Below are 22872 nucleotides of genomic sequence, written 5' to 3'. Positions count from 1 at the left end.
CTTCAAAATACCAGTAATTGACCTTCAGTTGTATTGGGAAAAAAATGCTCTTTTTCACTGAGGAAGAATTAATGTGTAGCCAGTCTTCCCACTCACCGAAGTATAATACATGAATATTTGTTAAGTACTTTTAGCGAAAACATTAGTCTTACTAAAACATGATACTGTACTACAACTGTAGTTAGTTGGAAGATTTAAGGATGTTATAATTTAAGATTTTCATGTACAATAAGAATCAAAAACATTCTAAATTTCATGTGCATTGTTTCACAAAATGGTAACGTATTTAGTCTGCCAGATATATACTGCCATTTCACTCTCCTTTGTAGTTTTGTCCAATCTTACCTTGAGCTCTCTCAGAAAAGAGAAATAAGTGGTAAGTTTCCCTTAAAATGAAGTGTTTGTACAAGATAAGCAGATTAAATTTATCAAACATTTAGATAGTTTATTTTGGATTGAAATAACTTTAGTAATTGAAATTTAGTAATCAAATTTGTGATTGTAATTAGCTACAGTCATGCCTAATAAAATTGTTTAAGGTAAAAGAATTATCACTAAATTCCTTTGCATGTAAATACGAAGCATTTTTACTGCATCTGTAGTATTTGCAATTTGGCTTGAAGTAACCAGCAATGTGATTCACGCGCAATTTCACGTTTCTAATTCTCAACTATTTAAGTTGTTTCAGGCAAGTTAAGGGATAAGATTAAAATTTCCATGACTCCATCTAGGTTTACCTAGGGAGCAATCCCCCTGGCCAATCTGATGACAGTTACTCAACTAAGGAGAGAAAAAACTCAAAAGTCAAACCCTCAAGAAGAGTGGGCTAAGATTATAGTTCCTAAAATGAGAGAAAGTGAAATTCACAAATGAATGGATCAGACTGAAAGGAAAAACTGTTAGTTATTTTTCAGACAGGTAAAGTATGCTTCCCCACCACCCTAGCCCAATTTGTTTTACTGCTTTTGACCAGGAGTTAGTATGATAATTTTAAAAGTGTGTTTGGGTCACATACTTTACAAGCACAATGTAGCCAATAAGAAAGCTCAAGGTATCATGGATAAACAAGTAATAATTCATAAAGCTTTTAGCATAGGTTGTATGGGGCTGGGATGGCAGTGCATCATACTGGCCTTATGAAATCAAGGTTGAAGATCCATTTCTGGATTTTCAGCCAAGGCCAGTAGAGACCAAACACTGTGGGCAAGAGATTCAATAGGTCTAAAATGAGGAAGACCACCCTGTGCCTGGTTGTCAGTGCTTTCTGTAAATTAGTGGAGAATACACGGCATACCATCTTTCAGACTGCACTGTAAGTGCTTTGATGGCTCTTCCAAAAAGGAGGCAAATGAGTGGGAAAGGTAGAGATGGCTCAGTGGCACTGATGCTTTCTACTGCAAGGTTAGTTTAATTTTCTATTCAGTCTTTCTTTGGGATGGTTATGGTTGGCACTCAACTGAGGCTGTTTGTGAGGCAATGGTGGAAGAATTTTTTAAACAGGAAAAATGGGAGGGAGGGCAGTCTTTAGGACTTTCAGGAACCCAGATGATGGGAGGAAGACAGAAGATAGCAGCTTTAAGCTACAAAGTGACAGACTTAGCCAAGGATAAAACTACTGGCAATATAGAAATGTGTGGTATATAACCCAGAAGTGACACGTTACCATCAGTGTTTTTATACTTTGACCATTCTCATTAAATATGCATAAAGTTATAATAAGTGCTCTATCCTATAAACCAAAGGATGCTTTACTTTCTGGCAGAGATACTTCCCCATCAAACTCCTGTAAACATGCCACTAAAACTTAGTTTAAATCGCAGAGTGAACTCACTGTAAATGCAAATGAAGAAATCAGAGAAACAAGTTCATTTGAAAAATATCTTTCTAGGGAAGTAAATACATCCTAAATAATATGGCATTTACATCAGTGTGCAATATATTAATTTTGAAAGATCATGATAACTTCAGCATGAAAATGACTTACCTGTAATTAAAGTTTTCCATATTAGCCAAATACTTAAATCCTGATTTTGGGTACTGCATACTCTATCTCTGAAATATTTGAGATGATGTATTCTAAATCAAAACCATCAATGCACAAAAACTGATTAAGTTATGTTCAGCAGCTTAAGGAAGCCTAATTTACAAGTTCATAGAAAGAAAACGTACAGGGGTAGTGTTTGGTAATACACATGCAATCTGGGTTAACATTTATGCAAAATAGCAATATTCCACCCTAGAAAGCTGAGACACTGATGCACATGTTTAAAGTTACTTTCATAAGAATGTTTGTGACTTTCACTAATTCACAGAAGTTAAAGTAGTTCCAGTGTTATGTAGTTTCACTATTTTGAGTTAATGATTCTCATGAACTAAGTATCTTTAAAAGGTAAAGTAATGCCCTTTCCCCCACCTCTAAGAGAAAGATTCACTATGTTTGGACGTAGTAGATCTAGCCGCTAAGTGTGCACAGATGCTGAGTGGAAGGGGTTCTCAATGTGTACATATAATATGACAGATTTGAGAACCAGACTGGAGGAGCTTTTACAAAATGTGCTTGGGGTTTCAAAGCAGCTAGAATCACCCTTTTCTTTTAAAGGAATAATTCTGATAATTCATTTTGAGAATTTCTTGCAACAGAAATCTGAAGTTAGTTGTGGTGTATTTTAGTTTTCTGGAACACAGTGGTTGCTCCAACTACAAACATGACTCTAGAGAATCAGGTAGTTTAGGATTAAGGAACTACATACATCTACATTGTCCAATTAGGAAAATATTCAAATAATTTAAGACCAATACTCCAGGAATGCAATAGCCTATGTGTGCTGCATTTTTACACAAGTAATCAGAAATAAATGAGCTCCCCCTGCTGGTTCTATGGTTTCTCAGAACTGTATTTCAACAAAGCTATCTTGGCATAGAAGGTGCTTGAGGTTATAAGATGGCAATTAGTTTTAGGCTCATTCAAAACACAGGAAAACAAATTTGCCATGCAATGGACAAAATAAATATTGTATTCAAGATTAGGAGGCTTTTACAAGGGAGTCTAAAAACCCTAGAAATGTATTACCTTAAATTGACAGAAGTGATAGCCTGAAAAAAGCCTATTAAAAATTGGTCTTGCCTGCATATTTGACTAGTAAAAATGACACTATTGGACCAAACATGAAGCTGTTTATGCAGAATTTCTTTTTAAACCATGGCCATGATTCTTCTAATGATAATGACCCCTATAAAAACAAAATCAAGATCTTTATTCAGGTTCATAAAATCTCATTAGGACTGTATTATGCATTTAGGACTGATTCACAATTTCAGGGAAGATACTGCAAATTATTCCCAATACGGTCAGCAGAGAGTTTTAAAAAATTTGCTCACAAGCTGACTGACATTTATTAATATTCCAGAAATCCATAAAAAGGTAGTGTTACACACTTAAGTTTTCAGATGGGAAACCTAAATTCTAAAAAAGCTAGCACTTCATGGTCAACTCAAAGCAGTAGTATTTCAAAACACAGGAAAACAGCAGCATAGGAAAATGTGTGAATGACTAATATTGTTACTTCAGTGATTGAACACTTTTAATCTAGTTTTTAAATCTTTGTCTTCACTATGTTGTGTTTAGATTAAAAAAAGTTTGAAAATATAGGAACACAAACTTTGGATACACAGTATTTCTCTGGTTGGAAGGCAACTAAGAAATATACCCCAAGACACTTCAAATCATTCAGAAATATGGCATGCAGTATCCAAAAGTATGGCTCTGAGGAAATAACCTTTTTACATTAAGCATAAAGAAATTTTATATCTAATAATCAGGTATATTGAGAAAACTACCTATTCAAAGTTCTAGTTCTTTGATGCAGCATTAAGGATTAAAACTTACCACTTTACCAGGCCTTGCCCATGTGCAAATAAATCCCTCCTGACAAGCAGTGACTATACAGTCTTCAAGAAAAATTAACACAGTCAGTCTTTCATGTGCTATCTTTTTACAGATAAGAGGCTCTAACAAGGGAACATCTTCCATTCTGGGACAGAGAGGTGTTCCCAAAGTTTTAGCTGGGTCCGTTTTGGTTTTAGTAACTAGGTTCAGTTTGTCACTGCTCTTGCTAGATATATGTCCCATGCTATGATTTCTCTTGTGATCTTTTTCATGGTGTCTTTCTTTCCGATCATGTAGCGATAAGGTTGCAAACTTACTAACACCAGCAGCAATGGCACCATCCATAACGCTACTTTTACTGCCAGCATTTGAGACTGCAGAATGTGGAAGGCTGTTTGACCGTGGAAGAGGAGGGGGTACTGAGTTTCCAGGTGTTGTGATACTGTTTCCATTACTTCCTGGATTAGTTCCACCACTTCCTGCAGGTGGACTTGTGGCATTCATAACATTTGTGTGTGTCCTTGCTCTTGACAGAGGTTGGTGAGGGAAGAGAATATCTTCTGTAAGGTCCCACAAACAGAGTTGAGTGTCTTGGCCTACAGAACCAAACCTGTATGTAACACTTACTGGACGACTGTCTGTAGAGTTCCTTTTTGATAACCTAGATTGTGTACTATTTGCTCGATCTCTACCAAAATGAAGGTCTTGGAAATCCTCATCACTGCCACTAAATTCCATTGGGTCACTCTCTTCTACACTAGTGGTATATGGGTCAAATGCCACAACACTAACCCATGATTTATGTCCATGGCCTCTAGCTATTACTCGACAGTCCACAAAAGACCAAACCGTTACCAAGTCATCCTCTCCACCTATTACAATGTATTTCCCATCTGGGCTCCAACACACACATAGTAGTCCCCCAAAGTAGCTTTTCATTGTACCATGCAACTCCACTGAATCAAAGTTAAACACACGAAGAAAACCATCTTGGCTCACACATGCCAAAAATTTCCCATCGGGGGAAAAGGCAAATTCATTCAGGGCACCCTCGCCTACGGTCCATTTAAGTAGAGGATTTCTTGTGGATTTACTCTTGCAAGTGTGGACTGCAAAACTTTCTCCTTGCTTAAGTAGCTGGTAGTGTGGGGCTGTGGTACCACAAGTGTGCTCCACATTATATAAGTACATATTTCCACTGGAATGAGCTACTAGGAAAAGGCTTTCCGACCCTGGTACCCATTTTACACAGGTTACTCTGGACTTGTCTATTAGTCTCTGTGAAAAACAAAGAACAAGATATGCATTAGAAGAGTGATAGTTTTACAGTTTACATCTATTAAAAGAAAATTTTATGGAATTTTGAACACTGTCAAACTCATGACAGTTTTAAAATGGTTTTATTTGCAAAAGAAGCTCCAGGCACTTTAAGATAGGCAGTTAGGAAGAGGAGGAATTACTGTTTATGGAAAAAGATGCTTTGTGAAAGTTTATTCTTTCTAATCCAATTTTTATTCAATAGTAAATCTACCTCAGTAACTAGGGCAATTTGTTATAGATCACAATTTAACACTTAGATTTACCTCTACAAGCTCAGCAAAAACAAGAGGTTTACTTAAGGAGCCAAAGAATAGGGTCTCAAAAATAGTATGCAATCTGAGTGAATGGAAGTTACTCACCTACACTCTAACAGAATATCTAATATAAAGTTAAGACCAGAGTTCAGATTAAATCCCAAAAGCCACATATGGGACTTTCCCCTCAAAAAAAAAAAAAAAAAAAAAAAGCTTTAGGAGCCCACTGGAAGTTTCTAGTTACTGAAGTCTGCAGTGAATGTGTGCCAAGATAGATACCACAGGTATATTCAGTGATTACTTCCTCTGACTTACAATAACCAAATTCCCAGAGGTGGATGGAAAATTGATGACTTTATAGTTAAGCACTGGTCAGAGACTTTAAATCAGAGCATCCCTTTTCCAAGTTACCCTTCACATATAGAAAAGGAGTACTTGTGGCACCTTAGAGACTAACAAATTTGAGCATAAGCTTTCATGAGCTACAGCTCACTTCATCGGATGCATTCAGTGCATATAGAGGAACATAGAAGTCCATTAGATCACCATCTGTACAAGAAGCAGTTTCATTTAAAGTATGAAGTACTTCCACAGATTGAGAGACAATGAGTGACCATGTGTATTAAATATGCATATTTAGGATATTTTGAGTGTCTTGTTAGTGCTGAAAAAATTGAAAGCTGCTTAGCAAATTTCACCTGGCTGCTTGAGCCTGCTAGTCCAGCCATGGTGCCCAATAGATATTTGTAAACTCTGAGCTGATCCATCACGCTGCCCACCTGACCACCCACACCTCCAATGTGATCTAGGGCAGAAACAAGCAACAGCAGTAAATAAGTGAAAGTGTTATGGGCCACAGTTTGTAGGTTGAAAGAACAGCTGAGATATACAAAAAGTCAAGATTGCAGTAAGTAAAAAAGGAGTTCCCAGGGAAACATATAGGGACTGACTGGCCATAGAGTACACTTTAATATTTGTCAGAAAAGAAATGAATTGAAGGATGAGGCAGTAGATAATTATATTCATTCTGCATATGTGTCTACCACACTGAAAAGCAGCAGTTAAATGAACATTTCAAGCTATGCTCTGAAGCACTTCTGTTGCTGTCGATCTGAGGATGGAAGCCAAAATCTGTAGGCCAACTACTTACCATTCAGTTTCTTATGCACTACGAAAGAGTGGAGCTTAAATCATTTTGTATCTGAAGATTCAGAACAGTAACTTAGTCTAGCAAATTTCTTCTGAAATAACAAGCATCTTCAAATAGCAGTTTTGCTCGGTTTTTGCGGTGAACTAAAGAGTTGGCTTCTGTGCTCATTATTTTAATTGTGGTAATTGTTTTGTTGTTGGCCAATCATGCCTCTATTGTGGCCCCAACAAAATATTAGTTAGAAAATTACCTTTACTAAAAGTATGATGCTAGGAAACTGGATCAATCCTGCCTGCCACAGGCCACATCTGTCCTCTAGCCATGGAATAAGTACTGAGATGGCACAATGGAAGCTCTCGCATTGCTCTATTAACATGGCTCAACAGTGGGCTAGAGACCCCATCTACAGGGGTGATTATTCTTCAACATTTATATTACACTAGCACCTGAAGGCCACAATCACATTAATGGAAGGTTTTGTACAGAAACAGACGACAATTCCTGCCCCCAAAAGCTTACAGTCTAAGTTGACAAGACATAATAGGTTGATGAGAAACAAGCAGATTGAGGTGGAGATGCAGATGACAAAAGGTAACAAAAATGGGAGGTGCACAAATCTTAGCAAGGTTTCAGAGTAACAGCCGTGTTAGTCTGTAGTCGCAAAAAGAAAAGGAGTACTTGTGGCACTTTGGAGACTAACCAATTTATTAAATTTATTAAATAAATTGGTTAGTCTCTAAGGTGCCACAAGTACTCCTTTTCTTTTTGCAAATCTTAGTAAGTGATCACAACTTGCCACCCGCTTAACCATCAAGGTTGCAATTTTCTGTATGCATCAGGAAGAGTAGAGTTTTGAGGAGGGGCTTGGAGAAGGTGGTGATGGGTTTATGGATTTTTGACTGAAAGCTTTTCCAATTCACAAGGTACAGCATGGGAGAAAGCACTAAAATGCTTGCTAGAGAAACAGAAACCTGTGGGTGGCAACTGGCAGAGAGACACTGCTATAAATAACAGGTTGAACAGGTAGGATGAGGCTGAACTGTGGAGGATTTTGAAAGCAAGGAAAAGTCTGCATTTGATACAGTAAATTAAGGAGTCAGTGGAGGGACTTAAGAGGGTGAAAGGTGGGAAGGTAAAACAAGAAGATAATCCTAGCAGCCATATTAACAGACTTGAAAGGGGACCCGGTTACAGGCAGAGAGGCTGGAGAAGGAGATAAAAGAATTTGCTCAGAAATTGGTGGTGTGGGTAGACAGGAGAAGTTGGATCTTGGAGATGTTGTGCGAGGAGAATCTGCAAGATTTGAGATATGGCTTTAATGTGTGGGTCAAAAGAGACAGGAGAAACAAAAATGCCTAGACCACAGGCTTCATAGTTAATAGTTCAGTTGCCCAACCAGAGGGTGCTGTAATTGGATTACAGACTTGTTCACTGGAAATAAGACCACCACCAATTTATTTCACATACAAGACAAAGTTTTCCATCACTACAAAAATGATCTGAATTTGAACAGCCAACCAGAAGCAAGAGGTTCCATAGTCTACTCCTAAGGGAATTCTGAGCCACTGTGTATGCATAAAATTAATGTCTGGTGTGGAATTTTCCCCGCATGGTAGAAAGTACTGTCTGCCCAAGAAGTGCTGCAGTTCTACCTTTTGCCCACCAGAAGCAGCTGTGCCCCAGAACAGCTGGCTGACCACCAACAAAAGCTAGTAGCCAACTGTATTCATTACAGCAGCCTGCCAGCGGAACCAGGTTAGGAGGCAGAGAGGGGAACACGGGGCTGCTGAGGGGTCACAGATTTGGGTTCAGAAGGGCTAGTGAGGGTGGGGGGAACAGATTGGGGTGTGGGCCCAGTAGCTAGTGAGGTGACAGCATTGAGCCAGGGGCTCTGGGCCACATGGGGACAGGGGAGTGCAAGGATACATGGGGACAGGGGCAGATGTGCCTGATTGAATGGGAGAGGCTCGGGGTCAGCCAGGGTCTGCATGGGAGAGGCTCCCCAACTCCTTAACAACCCCTGCCCTGCCCTCCAAAGAAAAAGTGCCATATTTCTCCCACCCACACCTAACAACCCTCCAGATTCACTCCTGAGCTCCTTCCCTCTCCCTCAGCTCCTCCATTACCCCTGACTTCCCCAAGCCTGTGCACTGCTTTTGTGGGGTGTGGAAATACATTTCTGTATTGTAGTTTAAATGAAGTACTCAAAGTTCTGCATTAACATGCCCAGGAAGGAATCTATTTGTCAAAAAAACATTTCCTGAATATATGTGTGTGTGTGCACGCGCATGCGTGCTTACAGACATACTTGCTGACAGGTATTTTGAAATAAATTACCAAAATAATTGAAACTGGCATGTTTATATTGTGTTATTTTGACAAATAAAACATGCAGATTTTAAAATATTGCATGCAGAACTTTTAATGTTTTGGCACAGAATTCCTCCCAGAGTAATAGCTTCTTGAGCCTTTCAAGTCCCTATGTCTTGCATATTCCAATGATTTTATATTTTGATCACAAAGTAATAGGACTGATTTTATCTTACTGAACTTGTTTCATTAGGCAACTATGAGTGTAAAGATCTGGGATATCAGCAGGTTACTTCGCTAATCAGATATTGGTCAGAAGGAATCTGCCATCTTCACTGCTTTAGGGCAGAAGAGATTGTCTCTTTTTTAAAAAAGGAGGCAGTCATATTTTGACCACTCCCCCAAGTGCTTTCAAATCACTGGCAACAACTGTATTTTGCAGGATACACAAGCCTGGGCAAGTTTTGAACTGGATGCAAACATTTCCTAACTCTTGCATGTGTCAAGGTCTCAATTTGTCTGCCCCTTGGTGGCTCCCAGATTTGACAGCAATAGCTGAGGAATCTATTACAATTAAAACTGTCAGGATCAGATAAGTAAAAGTCTACACTTCGATACACTGCTAGTTGCAGCCAACCACACTTCAGCTTGAAAAAATTGTGGTTAATGGTGGCAATTTTAAGATTTAAGGTTAGCACAGGCAACCAAACTTGTCACTATTAGCTGCATTTCCCATCTCTGCTACTGCTAGTATTAAGTGACCTCCTCTGCCATAAGTTTTTTGTTTTTTTCGAATACCATCTCATTTGTTAATTGCCTCAGTGTTATGAGAGTCAATTCACTTCACTTTAATGGAACCAGTTATTGTGAAATGGGGAGAGTGTCCCAAGCTGTTTGAATGCATTCATCAACTTTTATTCTATTACCACCATATATATTGGCAAAAAATAGAATTAATTCACCACCAGTGCACCTTCATCTTTTAGAAGGAGTTGTGTAGGTAGAATGCAGGCTTTGTCATAGAGTTGGCTTACTCATGGTTAGACAACATGGGTCATGTCTTCACTTGGGGTTTTTAGGAAGAAGTCTCCATTGATGTTATCACCATTTCCTCTACATCAATGGGTAAGGCTAAGATTTTATCACGGTTATTTTTAGTAAAAGTCATGAACAGATCATGGGCAATAAACAAAAATTCACAGAGTCTGTGGCCTGTGCGTGACTTTACTAAAAAATAACCAGGGGGGAGAGGGGGCAGGGCTAGGTAGGAATGGAGCCCCGTGGGAGAGGAGAGGGCAGGGCACGAACGGACAGGCTGAGCCCCTGGCCATGGAGGGGGGGAGGCAGCACAGCCCTGGCCCCAGCGTTACAGCCACAGGGGGCACATAGACCCTGCTACAGAGCTGGTCACAGCTGTGGGACAGGGGTGAGCAGCCCTGACTGAAGCCCCAGCTGCAGCTGGGGAAGGAGGGGGGTGGGTGGCACATGGCTCTGGGAAGCCGCAAGTGGGGGCACATGGTCTCCAGGTGCAGCCACCAGGCAGGGGCACACGGCCCCAGCTGCAGCCCCTGACAGAAGCCTCAGGGTTGGGGCACACGGCCCCAGCTTCAGCCCCCACCAAGCACGCAGGGCCGGCCTTTGGGGTGGGCCGTACAGGCATTTGCCCAGGGCGGCCTGCCCAAGGGGGCACTGTGCACAGGGTTTAGATTTCCACCTGACCTGCTACTGAGGCGGAAGGGGCTGATGGTGGTGTGTCTCCCTCCCCCGTGTCCCCGATTTCCACTAAGTTGGGGTGACGGGACAGGGGGAATCTGTGCGCACTGCTGCCTCTCCGGGTCCGGAGTTGTTGGCAGTTGCTTGTGTCTGAACAAGCCTAGTTCAGGCTCCTGACCCTGAGTGCTTTCATACAGAGACTGCACACTCACTCACTCCGGCACACACACACACACTCCCCTCAACACAACGCACACCACACACACACAGTCCCTCCAACACACACCAGGGCTCCCTGAATCCAGGGTAGGAGTGAAGGGGCCACACAGTGCACGGGTTGGGATGAAGGGGACAAAGTGCAGAAGTTAGGGCAGGGGTGAGCAAACTTTTTGGCCCGAGGGCCACATCGGGGTTGCAAAACTGTATGGAGGGCTGGGTAGGGAAGGCTGTGCCTCCCCAAACAGCCTGCCCCCCCCATCACTTCCCGCCCCCTGACTGCCCCCCTCAGAACCCCCAACCCACCAACCACCCCTTATCCCTGTCCCCTGACTGCCCCGACCCCTATCCACACCCCTGCCCCCCGACAAGCCCCCTGGGACTCCCACACCTATCCAACCCCCCGCTCCCTGTCCCAGCAGCCCCCCCCCCCCCCCCGACACCTCACCCCCTATCCAACCCGCCCTGTTCCCTGTCTCCTGATCGCCCCCACCCCCAAACCTCCACCCCATCCAACCACCCCGTCCCCTGACTGCCCCACGGAGCCTCCTGCTCTTTATCTCCCACCCCTTTACCCTTACCATGCCGCTCAGAGCGGCAGGACAGTCTTATTGGAAAGCCTGGGAGGTGGGCGGGCGCAAGTCGCGCTGCCTGCACAGCAACGTTGCTGCAGGGGAAGGGGGACAGCGGGGAAGGGGCCGGGGTAGCCTCCCTGGCCGGGAGCTCAGGGGCCAGGCAGGACTGTCCCACAGGCCGGATGTAGTCCGCGGGCTGTAGTTTGCCCACCCCTGGGTTAGGGGCTCAGGAGGGAGGTGCAGGGGTAGGATTGAAGGGGTGCAGAGATTGGGGCACAGGAGAGGAGTGCAGGGTGGGGTGAAGAGGGCACAATGCAGGTTAGGAGTGGAGGGATTAGGGTTGCAGGAGGGGGGAGCAGGCATTAGGGGCGAAGGGGGCACAGTGCAGGGGTTAGGGGGGAAGGGAGGATGGGGAAGCCCATGAGGGCTGGGGCAATGGGGGGGGGTCTCGCCCACAGGGGCCAGGGCACCAAAATGCAAGTTCATCCAGGGTGCCATTTTCCCTAAGGCCAGCCCTGCAAGCATGGGATGCCGCAGGGCTGGGGCGTGTGGCCCTGACTGCAGCCCCCGGCAGACGCGGGGCTGGGCATGCAGCTCCGGCTGCAGTCTCTGCCATATTCGGGATGCCACAGGGCTGGGGTGCACAGCCTCGGCTGCAGCCCCCAGAGGAAGCTGCAGGGCTTGAGCTGTAGGGTCCTGGTTCCAGTCAGCCCTAGTTGCAGGATAGAGCTGTAGTCCTGCTCCGCATCCTGAAGCCCAAGAAGCTACAAAGGTCCAGTGAATTCACAGAATCTGTGACTGCCATGACCTCTGTGATTAAATGGTAGCCTTATCAATGGGAATTCAAGTGCTGACAAGGTCACAGAAGTTTGCTATTGTGCCAAACTACCACATTTATGTGAAAGTGATAAAATTTCAGAGGCCACTTGTGCCTTGTCTAAACTACAGCTCACACCAATGCAGTTGTACCAGTGGTGAATTATAGGTCCCATTTTTTCTAGTACAGACAAAATCACAGTGAACCTTCACTCTGCTGTACTTTGGTTTCTACCAAAAGGCACCTTTAAATGTTGCATTCCAAGAAAACACAAACTCTCCCCCCTCAGCGAGACAAGGGGAATAGGGGAGAAGATAGGGGAAGTGGAAGAGGAAAGGGTAAGGAGAATTTCCCTCTCCTGATCTAGTTGTCGCTTTTCTCGGAACAGCTAAGAGGAACTAGACAGGTCTAAAGCAACACCCTACTGGGAATGAGACTGCTTTCAAGACCCTTTTCTACAGCTGTCAGGGGAGGGAGGAGAAGAGGCCTCCCGCCAATCCCAAGAGGAGTAGGCTAGGTTTGGAAGTTGAGCCAGGCTAGACCTCTTCTTTCAGGCTGTCTAGAATAAAGCTTTTGATTGCTAGAGTTAATTGCAAATTCTAAATTCAAGTCATCTGGCAATTATGCTAGTTGTGCAGCCATTCAATAACCATGTGTTACCGTGCACAAGTGTTTCTGTCTGTCACCCTTGAACACAATGTTTGTGGAGTGTCTACAGTAGCGTTTACATTCATGCTAGTTAACTCGAGTCAACTGGCAATCAACTAACTCTAGTTACAATACAACCATAACTAGTCTAGACAACACCTATACAATTTGTTTTGTGAAAAAACACCTTATAGTGCAAGAGTTCACATTTTTAGTAGCAATCTTTGAGCTTATTTACATAATAACTTTTTAAAATATGACATGTTTGCATGCAAAAAGATCAAGATTCCTACTTACTTCCTCATTAAATAATTTGCTAGTTTCTTTTTTAATAGGGTCTATAAGTTGCACCTGGCCTGCAGAGAAGCCCACTAGTAGAGAGACACTTTCTGCTGTGGCTGTTAAGTGATTGAAGTCATGACATGTAGGTTGCGTTCCTTTGTATATCCTTTTGTCTATTGGTTTACTCAAGTCAGCAGCCTGCAAAAAGAGCAATGAAAACAAAAAGATAGTCTGTTATGTATACACTTTTTATGATAAACTAAATTCTATTAGTGAACAAGTTTGCTGTATGTAGCAAGATGATCAACACAATGGTTAACAAATGTAGTGAGAAAAACCTTAAGTTACAAAGCAACTTTAAATATTAATCAATTTGGCTTTAGTAAGTTACCATTGCTGTGTGAACAAAAAGTGAGATGCTTTCAGCAATTTAACACACACCAAGAAGATTATATGTGTCTTTCAGTTTTACTAAATACTGAATAATGTCCACCAATTGTGGTTACACTACATCCCACATGAAGATTAATGACACTCAAAGAATAATATCTAGGCCCAGGCTCTACATAGTCACGTTTCCACCCGGGCTCCTTCTGAGAAGGAATGCGCGGATGGACGGGGAAAATGTCTCCTTCTCCCCACCAACTTTTCTGGCAACAGCTTTCCCACATACTTGTTGCTAGGCAGAGTTGTGTGTGGTACAGATTACAGCACAGGAAACATTTTTAGCCACCAGGTCTCTTATGTCATGTCTACAGTAGGAAACTCTGGAGCCACTTTGAACTCCTTATCTGCACTCCTTCAATATTTGCTCCTGCTATAAAATCATATAGAAGCTAGATTGCTTGTTTGAAAATTTAACACCTTCATGCTTTTTCACATTCTGCCCCACATGCTTGGGAGCAGTTCCCTGTAAACTCACTTATTACACTCCTTCAAATCCCTCCTGCGCTATGATGCCTATAAAAAACTTGACAATAGTTTCGTTGCTGCTGTGCTGAAACTACAGCTACCATGCCGACAAATAGTGTCACATTGTTTACTTGTACTCAGTCACATCTGCATTCATCTGTTGCCTCTTCTCTTACACTTAAGATTGTATGCTCTTCGGAGCAGGAACAGTCTTTGTTTCTGTGTTTCTACAGCATCTAGCACAATGGATGCAAATTGTCTGCAATTTGGGCTCTGAGGCACTACGGCAATACAAATAATTCACAGGGGTTTTTTTATAGTGCCAATACCATAAAGATATTTGTAGGAGACTATTCTCTATCATTGTTCTGTATAATAAGAAGCTCATATAGTCTATACACATGCTGCCTGGACTACTGGAAGCTTAACATTTATTCTGGAAGAAGAAATGGATCCCCCATGACCCTTGGTAAATAAAAGGGCTCAGACTGGCAAAGAAAGTTAAAGGCATGGAATAGTTTCCACGTAACAGACTGGAGACATTGAGACTATCTAATTTGTCTCCCCTAAAGTCTCTTTTCTGTCCTGGAAGACGTATTGTCATTTCATTGTTCTCTGGCTATATTACAAGAGTCAACAATGAAAGAAGAGCAGCTGAAAGAATCAATTTTAAATTGTTTTTAAAAAAAACCTTCTCTTTACACTCATTTCACTTCAAGAACTAACATTGGTCGAGCAACCATAGAACACAAATGTAAATGTGGAAGGGACCTCAAGAGCTCATCTAGTCAAGCCCCCTCTACTAAGGCAGGACCAAATATACCTCTAGACCATCCCTGACAGGTGTTTGTCCAACCTGTTCTTAAACACCTCTAATGATGGGGATTCTACAACCTCCCTTGGAAGCCTATTCTAGAACTTAACTATCCTTATAAAGTTTTTCCTAATATCAAACCTCAATTTCTCCTGAAAACTGTTACTGCACCTCGCCCTACATTCAGCAGGCATAGAGAACAATTGAGGAAGGAAGTCCATGCTAGAGATTCAGCACACCTATGCCTTCAATTAAGATGTGAAATCACACCACATTCTCAAAGTCAGATGCAGTTGGGGGCTTCAAGTTGAGAGGAAAGCAGCTGTCCCCTTACACTTGTTTCAGTGACACTCTGCTTGACTTCAGACCATGGAAAGACAGGTATTTAGAAGGTTCAGAACTTACAACTACAGGAATATTCATATTTGAATTGGCACAGGTATATGTTGTAGTTATATGACTTGCAAAGGGCTTGTACCCTTTTGATGTACGAGGCCTTAATTTTCCAATTTTACATGGAAAATCCAGCTCCAAACTTTGAGGGTGGGGTGGTGGAACAGTTTCATCAGCTCTTTAGGCCTTATAACTCAGAATAAAATTCTTATCCTCTTTCATTTACAAGGTCCATGCATCTGTTAACTGATGGCATTTTTATAGCAGCATCCCTTGGGGGGGGGGTGTTAAAATGGGTATAGTTGTGTTTAAATTCCTCCTCCTCTACTGGGAGAGGATAACTTGTAGCACCCTTCTATTGAAGGTGATACCCATATATACCTGAACATGCAGTTGTAAAATTGAGAAAGTATGAACGGACAACCAGGTGGCCACCCTGCAGAGGCCACCACCATTTTCAAGCGTCGGTTATGTTGTTGGTTATTGGAGACAGACTGATTTATAGGTTTCATAGATACACCATCTCAACCACCTGAAATAGTAGATTTCAATGCTTTTCTTTACATCCTGATAGTAGAGAATATCTAGAGCAGTGGACTTGTGAAAAGCCTGTGTGTGATTGATGTAGATATTGAGGGATCTATAAACATTCAATGTATGTCCAAGCATCTCTGCTGGATACGATGTTTTGGACAAAGAGGGAAGCACCATTTCTTGGTCTGTGAAAAAAACCTAGTTAATTTTTGGAACGAAGACCAGGTCTGTTCAGAGAACCACATCATTGTGAAATGTGCAATACTGTTCCTCAAGAGGGAAGGCCCCTACCTCCGACACCCTCCAGGTAGAAGTAACTGCTATCAAGATTTTAATCTTTTGCCTTTATTTTCCTAAAGAAAATTGATTCTCACCGGTTAGTAACCATAAAAGCCATGTTGATTTGCCTTTACACTAAATTTAGAACTTTTTACAAATTAGGATAACACTATCTTTACACATTTAAGCAATTATATAGCTTAAAGTAAAACATTATTCAGATTCTTAAATTATCTTAGAAAATGGCAAATGATAATTTCTTATTTACTAGATTAATGTACTCATGATCCATGTCAAGTTCCATTTGGATGGAAGCTGGAATTCAATCAAAACGCACAAAACAGTTATTTAAATAAAAACTACATTAAAGGTGCTGAATACAGCAGAAAAAAACTAAGTTTATAAAAACATGTTTTGTATTTAAAACTGATTTATGAAACAAAGGAAACATCTGTAGTTAGTGAATTGAACTATTTCTAGTCACCATGTCCCTTTAGGGTTTTAGACCTAGTAGATCTCATCCTCTCACACCTTTATTTTTATTCAGAGATTGGAAAAGGAAAACAAGATTTTCTGCTTTTTCATCTTCCACCTGGTTTCTCAACTTTGAATGAACTAATTATTCAATAAACGAAGAAAGTATTTTATGCACCTGCAGAAGAAGCATCTGCTGTCAAAGCTGGTTTAGCACTTCAGTAAATTCTGGTTCCAGGTGCATACTCAGCAACTTCTACCAGGTTCATTGGTTTGACTCTAATACTTTGGCATCAAGCATGTACTGCTTAACTATTTTTATTTAATTTAAATTATTGTAAAATTATAGTAAGTTTAGGTCTTAACATTGGATACAAGTTTCAAAATTAAATTTGTTATTTTCAAGAAGAAAAACATTTAAATTTAAAAATTGCAGTTTAATAAAATCAGTTTGTTTTTCTCATTAATTTTTATCCACTCAGGGTATGTCTACACTACGGAATAAGGTCGAATTTATAGAAGTCGGTTTTTTAGAAATCGGTTTTATATATTCGACTGTGTGTGTCCCCACAGAAAATGCTCTAAGTGCATTAACTCGGCGGAGCGCTTCCAAAGTACCGAGGCTAGAGTCGACTTCCGGAGCGTTGCACTGTGGGTAGCTATCCCACAGTTCCCGCAGTCTCCGCTGCCCATTGGAATTCTGGGTTGAGATCCCAATGCCTGATAGGGCTAAAACATTGTCGCGGGTGGTTCTGGGTACATATCGTCAGGCCCCCGTTCCCTCCCTCCCTCCGTGAAAGCAAGGGCAGACAATCATTTCACGCCTTTTTTCCTGAGTTACCTGTGCAGACGCCATACCACTGCAAGCATGGAGCCCGCTCAAGTAACCGTCACCCTATGTCTCCTGGGTGCTGGCAGACGTGGTACGGCATTGCTACACAGTAGCAGCAACCCCTTGCCTTGTGGCAGCAGACGGTACAGTACGACTGGTAGCCGTCATCGTCATGTCCGAGGTGCTCCTGGCCACGTCGGCTGGGAGCGCCTGGGCAGACATGGGTGCAGGGACTAAATTTGGAGTGACTTGACCAGGTCATTCTCTTTAGTCCTGCAGTCAGTCCTATTGAACCGTTTTATGGTGAGCGGGCAGGCGATAACGGACTGCTAGCAGTCATACTGTACCATCTTCTGCCGAGCAGCCATGAGATGTGGATGGCATGCAGTCCTTCTGCACCATCTGCTGCCAGCCAAAGATGTAAAAGATAGATGGAGTGGCTCAGAACAAGAAATAGACCAGATTTGTTTTGTACTCATTTGCCTCCTCCCCTGTCTAGGGGACTCATTCCTCTAGATCACACTGCAGTCACTCACAGAGAAGGTGCAGTGAGGTAAATCTAGCCATGTATCAATCAGAGGCCAGGCTAACCTTCTTGTTCCAATAAGAACAATAACTTAGGTGCACCATTTCTTTTTGGAACCCTCCGTGAAGTCCTGCCTGAAATACTCCTTGATGTAAAGACACCCCCTTTGTTGATTTTAGCTCCCTGAAGCCAACCCTGTAAGCCGTGTCGTCAGTCGCCCCTCCCTCCATCAGAGCAACGGCAGACAATCGTTCCGCGCCTTTTTTCTGTGCGGACGCCATACCAAGGCAAGCATGGAGGCCGCTCAGCTCACTTTGGCAATTAGGAGCACATTAAACACCACACGCATTATCCATCAGTATATGCAGCACCAGAACCTGGCAAAGCGATACCGGGCGAGGAGGCGACGTCAGCGCGGTCACGTGAGTGATCAGGACATGGACACAGATTTCTCTGAAAGCATGGGCCCTGCCAATGCATGCATCATGGTGCTAATGGGGCAGGTTCATGCTGAGGAACGCCGATTCTGGGCTCGGGAAACAAGCACAGACTGGTGGGACCGCATAGTGTTGCGGGTCTGGGATGATTCCCAGTGGCTGTGAAACTTTCGCATGCGTAAGGGCACTTTCATGGAACTTTGTGACTTGCTTTCCCCTGCCCTGAGGCGCATGAATACCAAGATAAGAGCAGCCCTCACAGTTGAGAAGCGAGTGGCGATAGCCCTGTGGAAGCTTGCAACGCCAGACAGCTACCGGTCAGTTGGGAATCAATTTGGAGTGGGCAAATCTACTGTGGGGGCTGCTGTGATGCAAGTAGCCCACGCAATCAAAGATCTGCTGATATCAAGTGTAGTGACCCTGGGAAATGTGCAGGTCATAGTGGATGGCTTTGCTGCAATGGGATTCCCTAACTGTGGTGGGGCTATAGACGGAACCCATATCCCTATCTTGGCACCGGAGCACCAAGCCGCCGAGTACATAAACCGCAAGGGGTACTTTTCGATAGTGCTGCAAGCTCTGGTGGATCACAAGGGACGTTTCACCAACATCAATGTGGGATGGCCGGGAAAGGTGCATGATGCTCGCATCTTCAGGAACTCTGGTCTGTTTCAAAAGCTGCAGGAAGGGACTTTATTCCCAGACCAGAAAATAACTGTTGGGGATGTTGAAATGCCTATATGTATCCTTGGGGACCCAGCCTACCCCTTAATGCCATGGCTCATGAAGCCGTACACAGGCAGCCTGGACAGTAGTCAGGAGCTGTTCAACTACAGGCTGAGAAAGTGCAGAATGGTGGTAGAATGTGCATTTGGACGTTTAAAGGCGCGCTGGCGCAGTTTACTGACTCGCTTAGACCTCAGCGAAACCAATATTCCCACTGTTATTACTGCTTGCTGTGTGCTCCACAATATCTGTGAGAGTAAGGGGGAGACGTTTATGGCGGGGTGGGAGGTTGAGGCAAATCGCCTGGCTGCTGGTTACGCGCAGCCAGACACCAGGGCGGTTAGAAGAGCACAGGAGGGCGCGGTACGCATCAGAGAAGCTTTGAAAACCAGGTTCATGACTGGCCAGGCTACGGCGTGAAAGTTCTGTTTGTTTCTCCTTGATGAAACCCCCCGCCCCTTGGTTCACTCTACTTCCCTGTAAGCTAACCACCCGCCCCTCCTCCCTTCAATCACCGCTTGCAGAGGCAATAAAGTCATTGTTGCTTCACATTCATGCATTCTTTATTCATTCATCACACAAATAGGGGGATGACTACCAAGGTAGCCCAGGAGGGGTGGTGGAGGAGGGAAGGAAAATGCCACACAGCACTTTAAGCACAGCACTTTAAAAGTTTACAACTTTAAAATTTATTGAATGCCAGCCTTCTTTTTTTGGGGCAATCCTCTGTGGTGGAGTGGCTGGTTGGCCGGAGGCCCCCCCACCGCATTCTTGGGCGTCTGGGTGTGGAGGCTATGGAACTTGGGGAGGAGGGCGGTTGGTTACAGAGGGGCTGCAGTGGCAGTCTGTGCTCCAGCTGCCTTTGCTGCAGCTCAACCATACACTGGAGCATACTGGTTTGGTCCTGCAGCAGCCTCAGCATTGAATCCTGCCTCCTCTCATCACGCTGCCGCCACATTTGAGCTTCAGCCCGCCACTTACTCTCTTCAGCCCGCCACCTCTCCTCCCGGTCATTTTGTGCTTTCCTGCACTCTGACATTATTTGCCTCCACGCATTCGTCTGTGCTCTGTCAGTGTGGGAGGACAGCATGAGCTCGGAGAACATTTCATCGTGAGTGCGTTTTTTTTTTTCTTTCTAAGCTTCACTAGCCTCTGGGAAGGAGAAGATCCTGTGATCATTGAAACACATGCAGCTGGTGGAGAAAAAAAAGGGACAGCGGTATTTAAAAAGACACATTTTATAAAACAATGGCTACACTCTTTCAGGGTAAACCTTGCTGTTAACATTACATACATAGCACATGTGCTTTCGTTACAAGGTCGCATTTTGCCTCCTCCCACCGCGTGACTACCCCCTCAACCTTCCCCCCTCCCTGTGGCTAACAGCGGGGAACATTTCTGTTTAGCCACAGGCAAACAGCCCAGCAGGAATGGGCTCCTCTGAGTGTCCCCTGAAGAAAAGCACTCTATTTCAACCAGGTGACCATGAATTATATCTCACTCTCCTGAGGATAACACAGAGAGATAAAGTACGGATGTTGTTTGAATGCCAGCAAACATACACTGCAATGCTGTGTTCTACAATGATTCCCGAGTACGTGTTACTGGCCTGGAGTGGTAAAGTGTCCTACCATGAAGGATGCAATAAGGCTGCCCTCCCCAGAAACCTTTTGCAAAGGCTTTAGGACTACATCTAGGAGAACCGCAAATGCCAGGGCAAAGTAGTCCTTTCACATGCTTGCTTTTAAACCATGTATAGTATTTTAAAAGGTACACTCACCAGAGGTCCCTTCTCCGCCTGCTGGCTCCAGGTCTAGGGTGAGAAACAGTTCCTGGCTGTCGGGAAAACCGGTTTCTCCGCTTGCTTGCTGTGAGCTATCTACAACCTTCTCCTCCTCCTCATCATCTTCTTCGTCCCCAAAACCTGCTTCCGTATTGCCTCCATCTCCATTGAAGGAGTCAAACAACACGGCTGGGGTAGTGGTGGCTGAACCCCCTAAAATGGCATGCAGCTCATCATAGAAGCGGCATGTTTGGGGCTCTGACCCAGAGCGGCTGTTCGCCTCTCTGGTTTTCTGGTAGGCTTGCCTCAGCTCCTTCAGTTTCACGCGGCACTGCTTCGGGTCCCTGTTATGGCCTCTGTCCTTCATGCCCTGGGAGATTTTCACAAAGGTTTTGGTATTTCGAAAACTGGAACGGAGTTCTGATAGCACGGATTCCTCTCCCCAAACAGTGATCAGATCCCGTACCTCCCGTTCGGTCCATGCTGGAGCTCTTTTGCGATTCTGGGACTCCATCATGGTCACCTGTGCTGATGAGCTCTGCATGGTCACCTGCAGCTTGCCACGCTGGCCAAACAGGAAATGAGATTCAAAAGTTCGCGGTTCTTTTCCTGTCTACCTGGCCAGTGCATCTGAGTTGAGAGTGCTGTCCAGAGCGGTCATAATGGAGCACTCTGGGATAGCTCCCGGAAGCCAATACCATCGAATTGTGTCCACAGTACCCCAAATTCGAGCTGGCAACGTCGATTTAAGCGCTAATCCACTTGTCAGGGGTGGAGTAAGGAAATCGATTTTAAGAGCCCTTTAAGTCGAAATAAAGGGCTTCATTGTGTGGACAGGTGCAGGTTTACATCGATTTAACGCTGCTAAATTCGACCTAAAGTCCTAGTGTAGACCAGGGCTTAGAGTAAAGCAATGTTTCTTTCACCGCCACTTGGACTTCCACCAAGTTCACAGAATAGAAGGAATTTGTGGAAGCTTTTCTAGATGGCAGCAGAGTGTAGATTACAGCTTCTGTATATCCCATGTCTCCTACAAGACCATTCAAAAGCCATACAGTTAGTCTTCTGTACTCTGACTGATACATCAATCCCATACAGAAAGCAAATCCTGTCTTAAAAGGGAGGACAGTGGGATCAGACTGAGCCATGTTGAAAGACTGGAGAACCAGGGCTGCCTCAACCAATGCAGAGCCACTATTATCTCCAGTGCACTCTCCCTCCTTGTCTTCTGGTTAGTTCTAAGTAGCGGGGGGAAACAAGTAAAGGCATACAGGAGGGCTACTGGCCACCTCAAGGAGCACCTATGCTTACTATCTTTGGATCTCTCTTTCAGGAGGGAAAGGAGGGGACCTTACAGATGTAAACAAGTTTGAAAGGACCCTGATATTCCTCACTATAAAGTGAAGCTTCTGGGTTCAGACTCTATTCTGCTTGATGTAGCTGTCCTTTGCTTAGCCAGCTGGCAACTATTTTCCTCTTTTCTCCAGTATTTAGAGCTCTGAGGGACTGTAGGTTCTTCCTCCACCCAGAATGTCAAAGATGGGCTTCATTGGGCAAGGATGACTACATTGTCCCATCCTGTTTATTGATGTAGGTGACTGTAGTAGTGTTGTCCCTCACCATTACCATATGGGACATATTCATCTATGGGGAGAGAGCTCTGAATTCATGGCACAGTTGTCCTGAATTCCAACCTGTTTACACCGTTTCTTCTCCTGTTCCATCCAAATTCCCTGCATTGAATTCATCTGTCTGTGCCCTTCATCTCTTAAACTTGGCACTGGATGCAAGTACTACTCTGTCCACCATGGCTCTGGGTAATTAATTCCTGAACCATGAGTACCATCTTAGAAAGTATTAGGCTCCAAGAATTTGGACTCTCCTAAACTAAAGTGAACTAAAGTGTGATGATACATGGACAGCAGAAACGACTGGAGATTTCTAGTGTGCAACTTCTGGCCAACTACAGCACATCCACAAGCAAGATGACA

At 43.7% G+C, this 22872-nt stretch overlaps 2 protein-coding genes across 2 annotated transcripts in view; both read right to left on the bottom strand.

Moving 5' to 3' along the window:
• WDR20 (WD repeat domain 20) overlaps positions 1-22872 on the bottom strand; it is a 76205-nt gene that overhangs the window by 26114 nt on the left and 27219 nt on the right. Inside the window, 4 exon segments of the mRNA XM_048855721.2 lie at positions 3887-5164; positions 6159-6245; positions 6248-6265; positions 13187-13369. Of these exon segments, the coding sequence (XP_048711678.1) occupies positions 3887-5164; positions 6159-6245; positions 6248-6265; positions 13187-13369 (1566 nt within the window).
• LOC125639144 (uncharacterized) lies at positions 19722-21510 on the bottom strand. Its single transcript, XM_048855720.2, has 2 exons — positions 20879-21510; positions 19722-20291 (listed from the first exon to the last, which is right to left on the bottom strand). The coding sequence occupies exons 1-2, from the start codon at positions 21423-21425 to the stop codon at positions 20137-20139; spliced, it is 702 nt and encodes a 233-aa protein (XP_048711677.1). The 5' UTR covers positions 21426-21510; the 3' UTR covers positions 19722-20136.

The sequence above is a fragment of the Caretta caretta genome, chromosome 6 (genome assembly GCF_965140235.1).
Source record: "Caretta caretta isolate rCarCar2 chromosome 6, rCarCar1.hap1, whole genome shotgun sequence".
Taxonomy (NCBI): domain Eukaryota; kingdom Metazoa; phylum Chordata; order Testudines; family Cheloniidae; genus Caretta; species Caretta caretta.
Note: the sequence above shows the minus strand (reverse complement) of the source record. Positions and strands in the feature narration are given on the sequence as shown.

Coding starts and splice junctions, on each gene's coding strand:
- LOC125639144 (XM_048855720.2), bottom strand. CDS start 21,425: ATGCAGAGCTCATCAGCACAGGTGACCATGATGGAGTCCCAGAATCGC. Junction 20,292..20,878: donor AGGCGGAGAAGGGACCTCTG/GTGAGTGTACCT, acceptor TTTCTCCACCAG/CTGCATGTGTTTCAATGATC.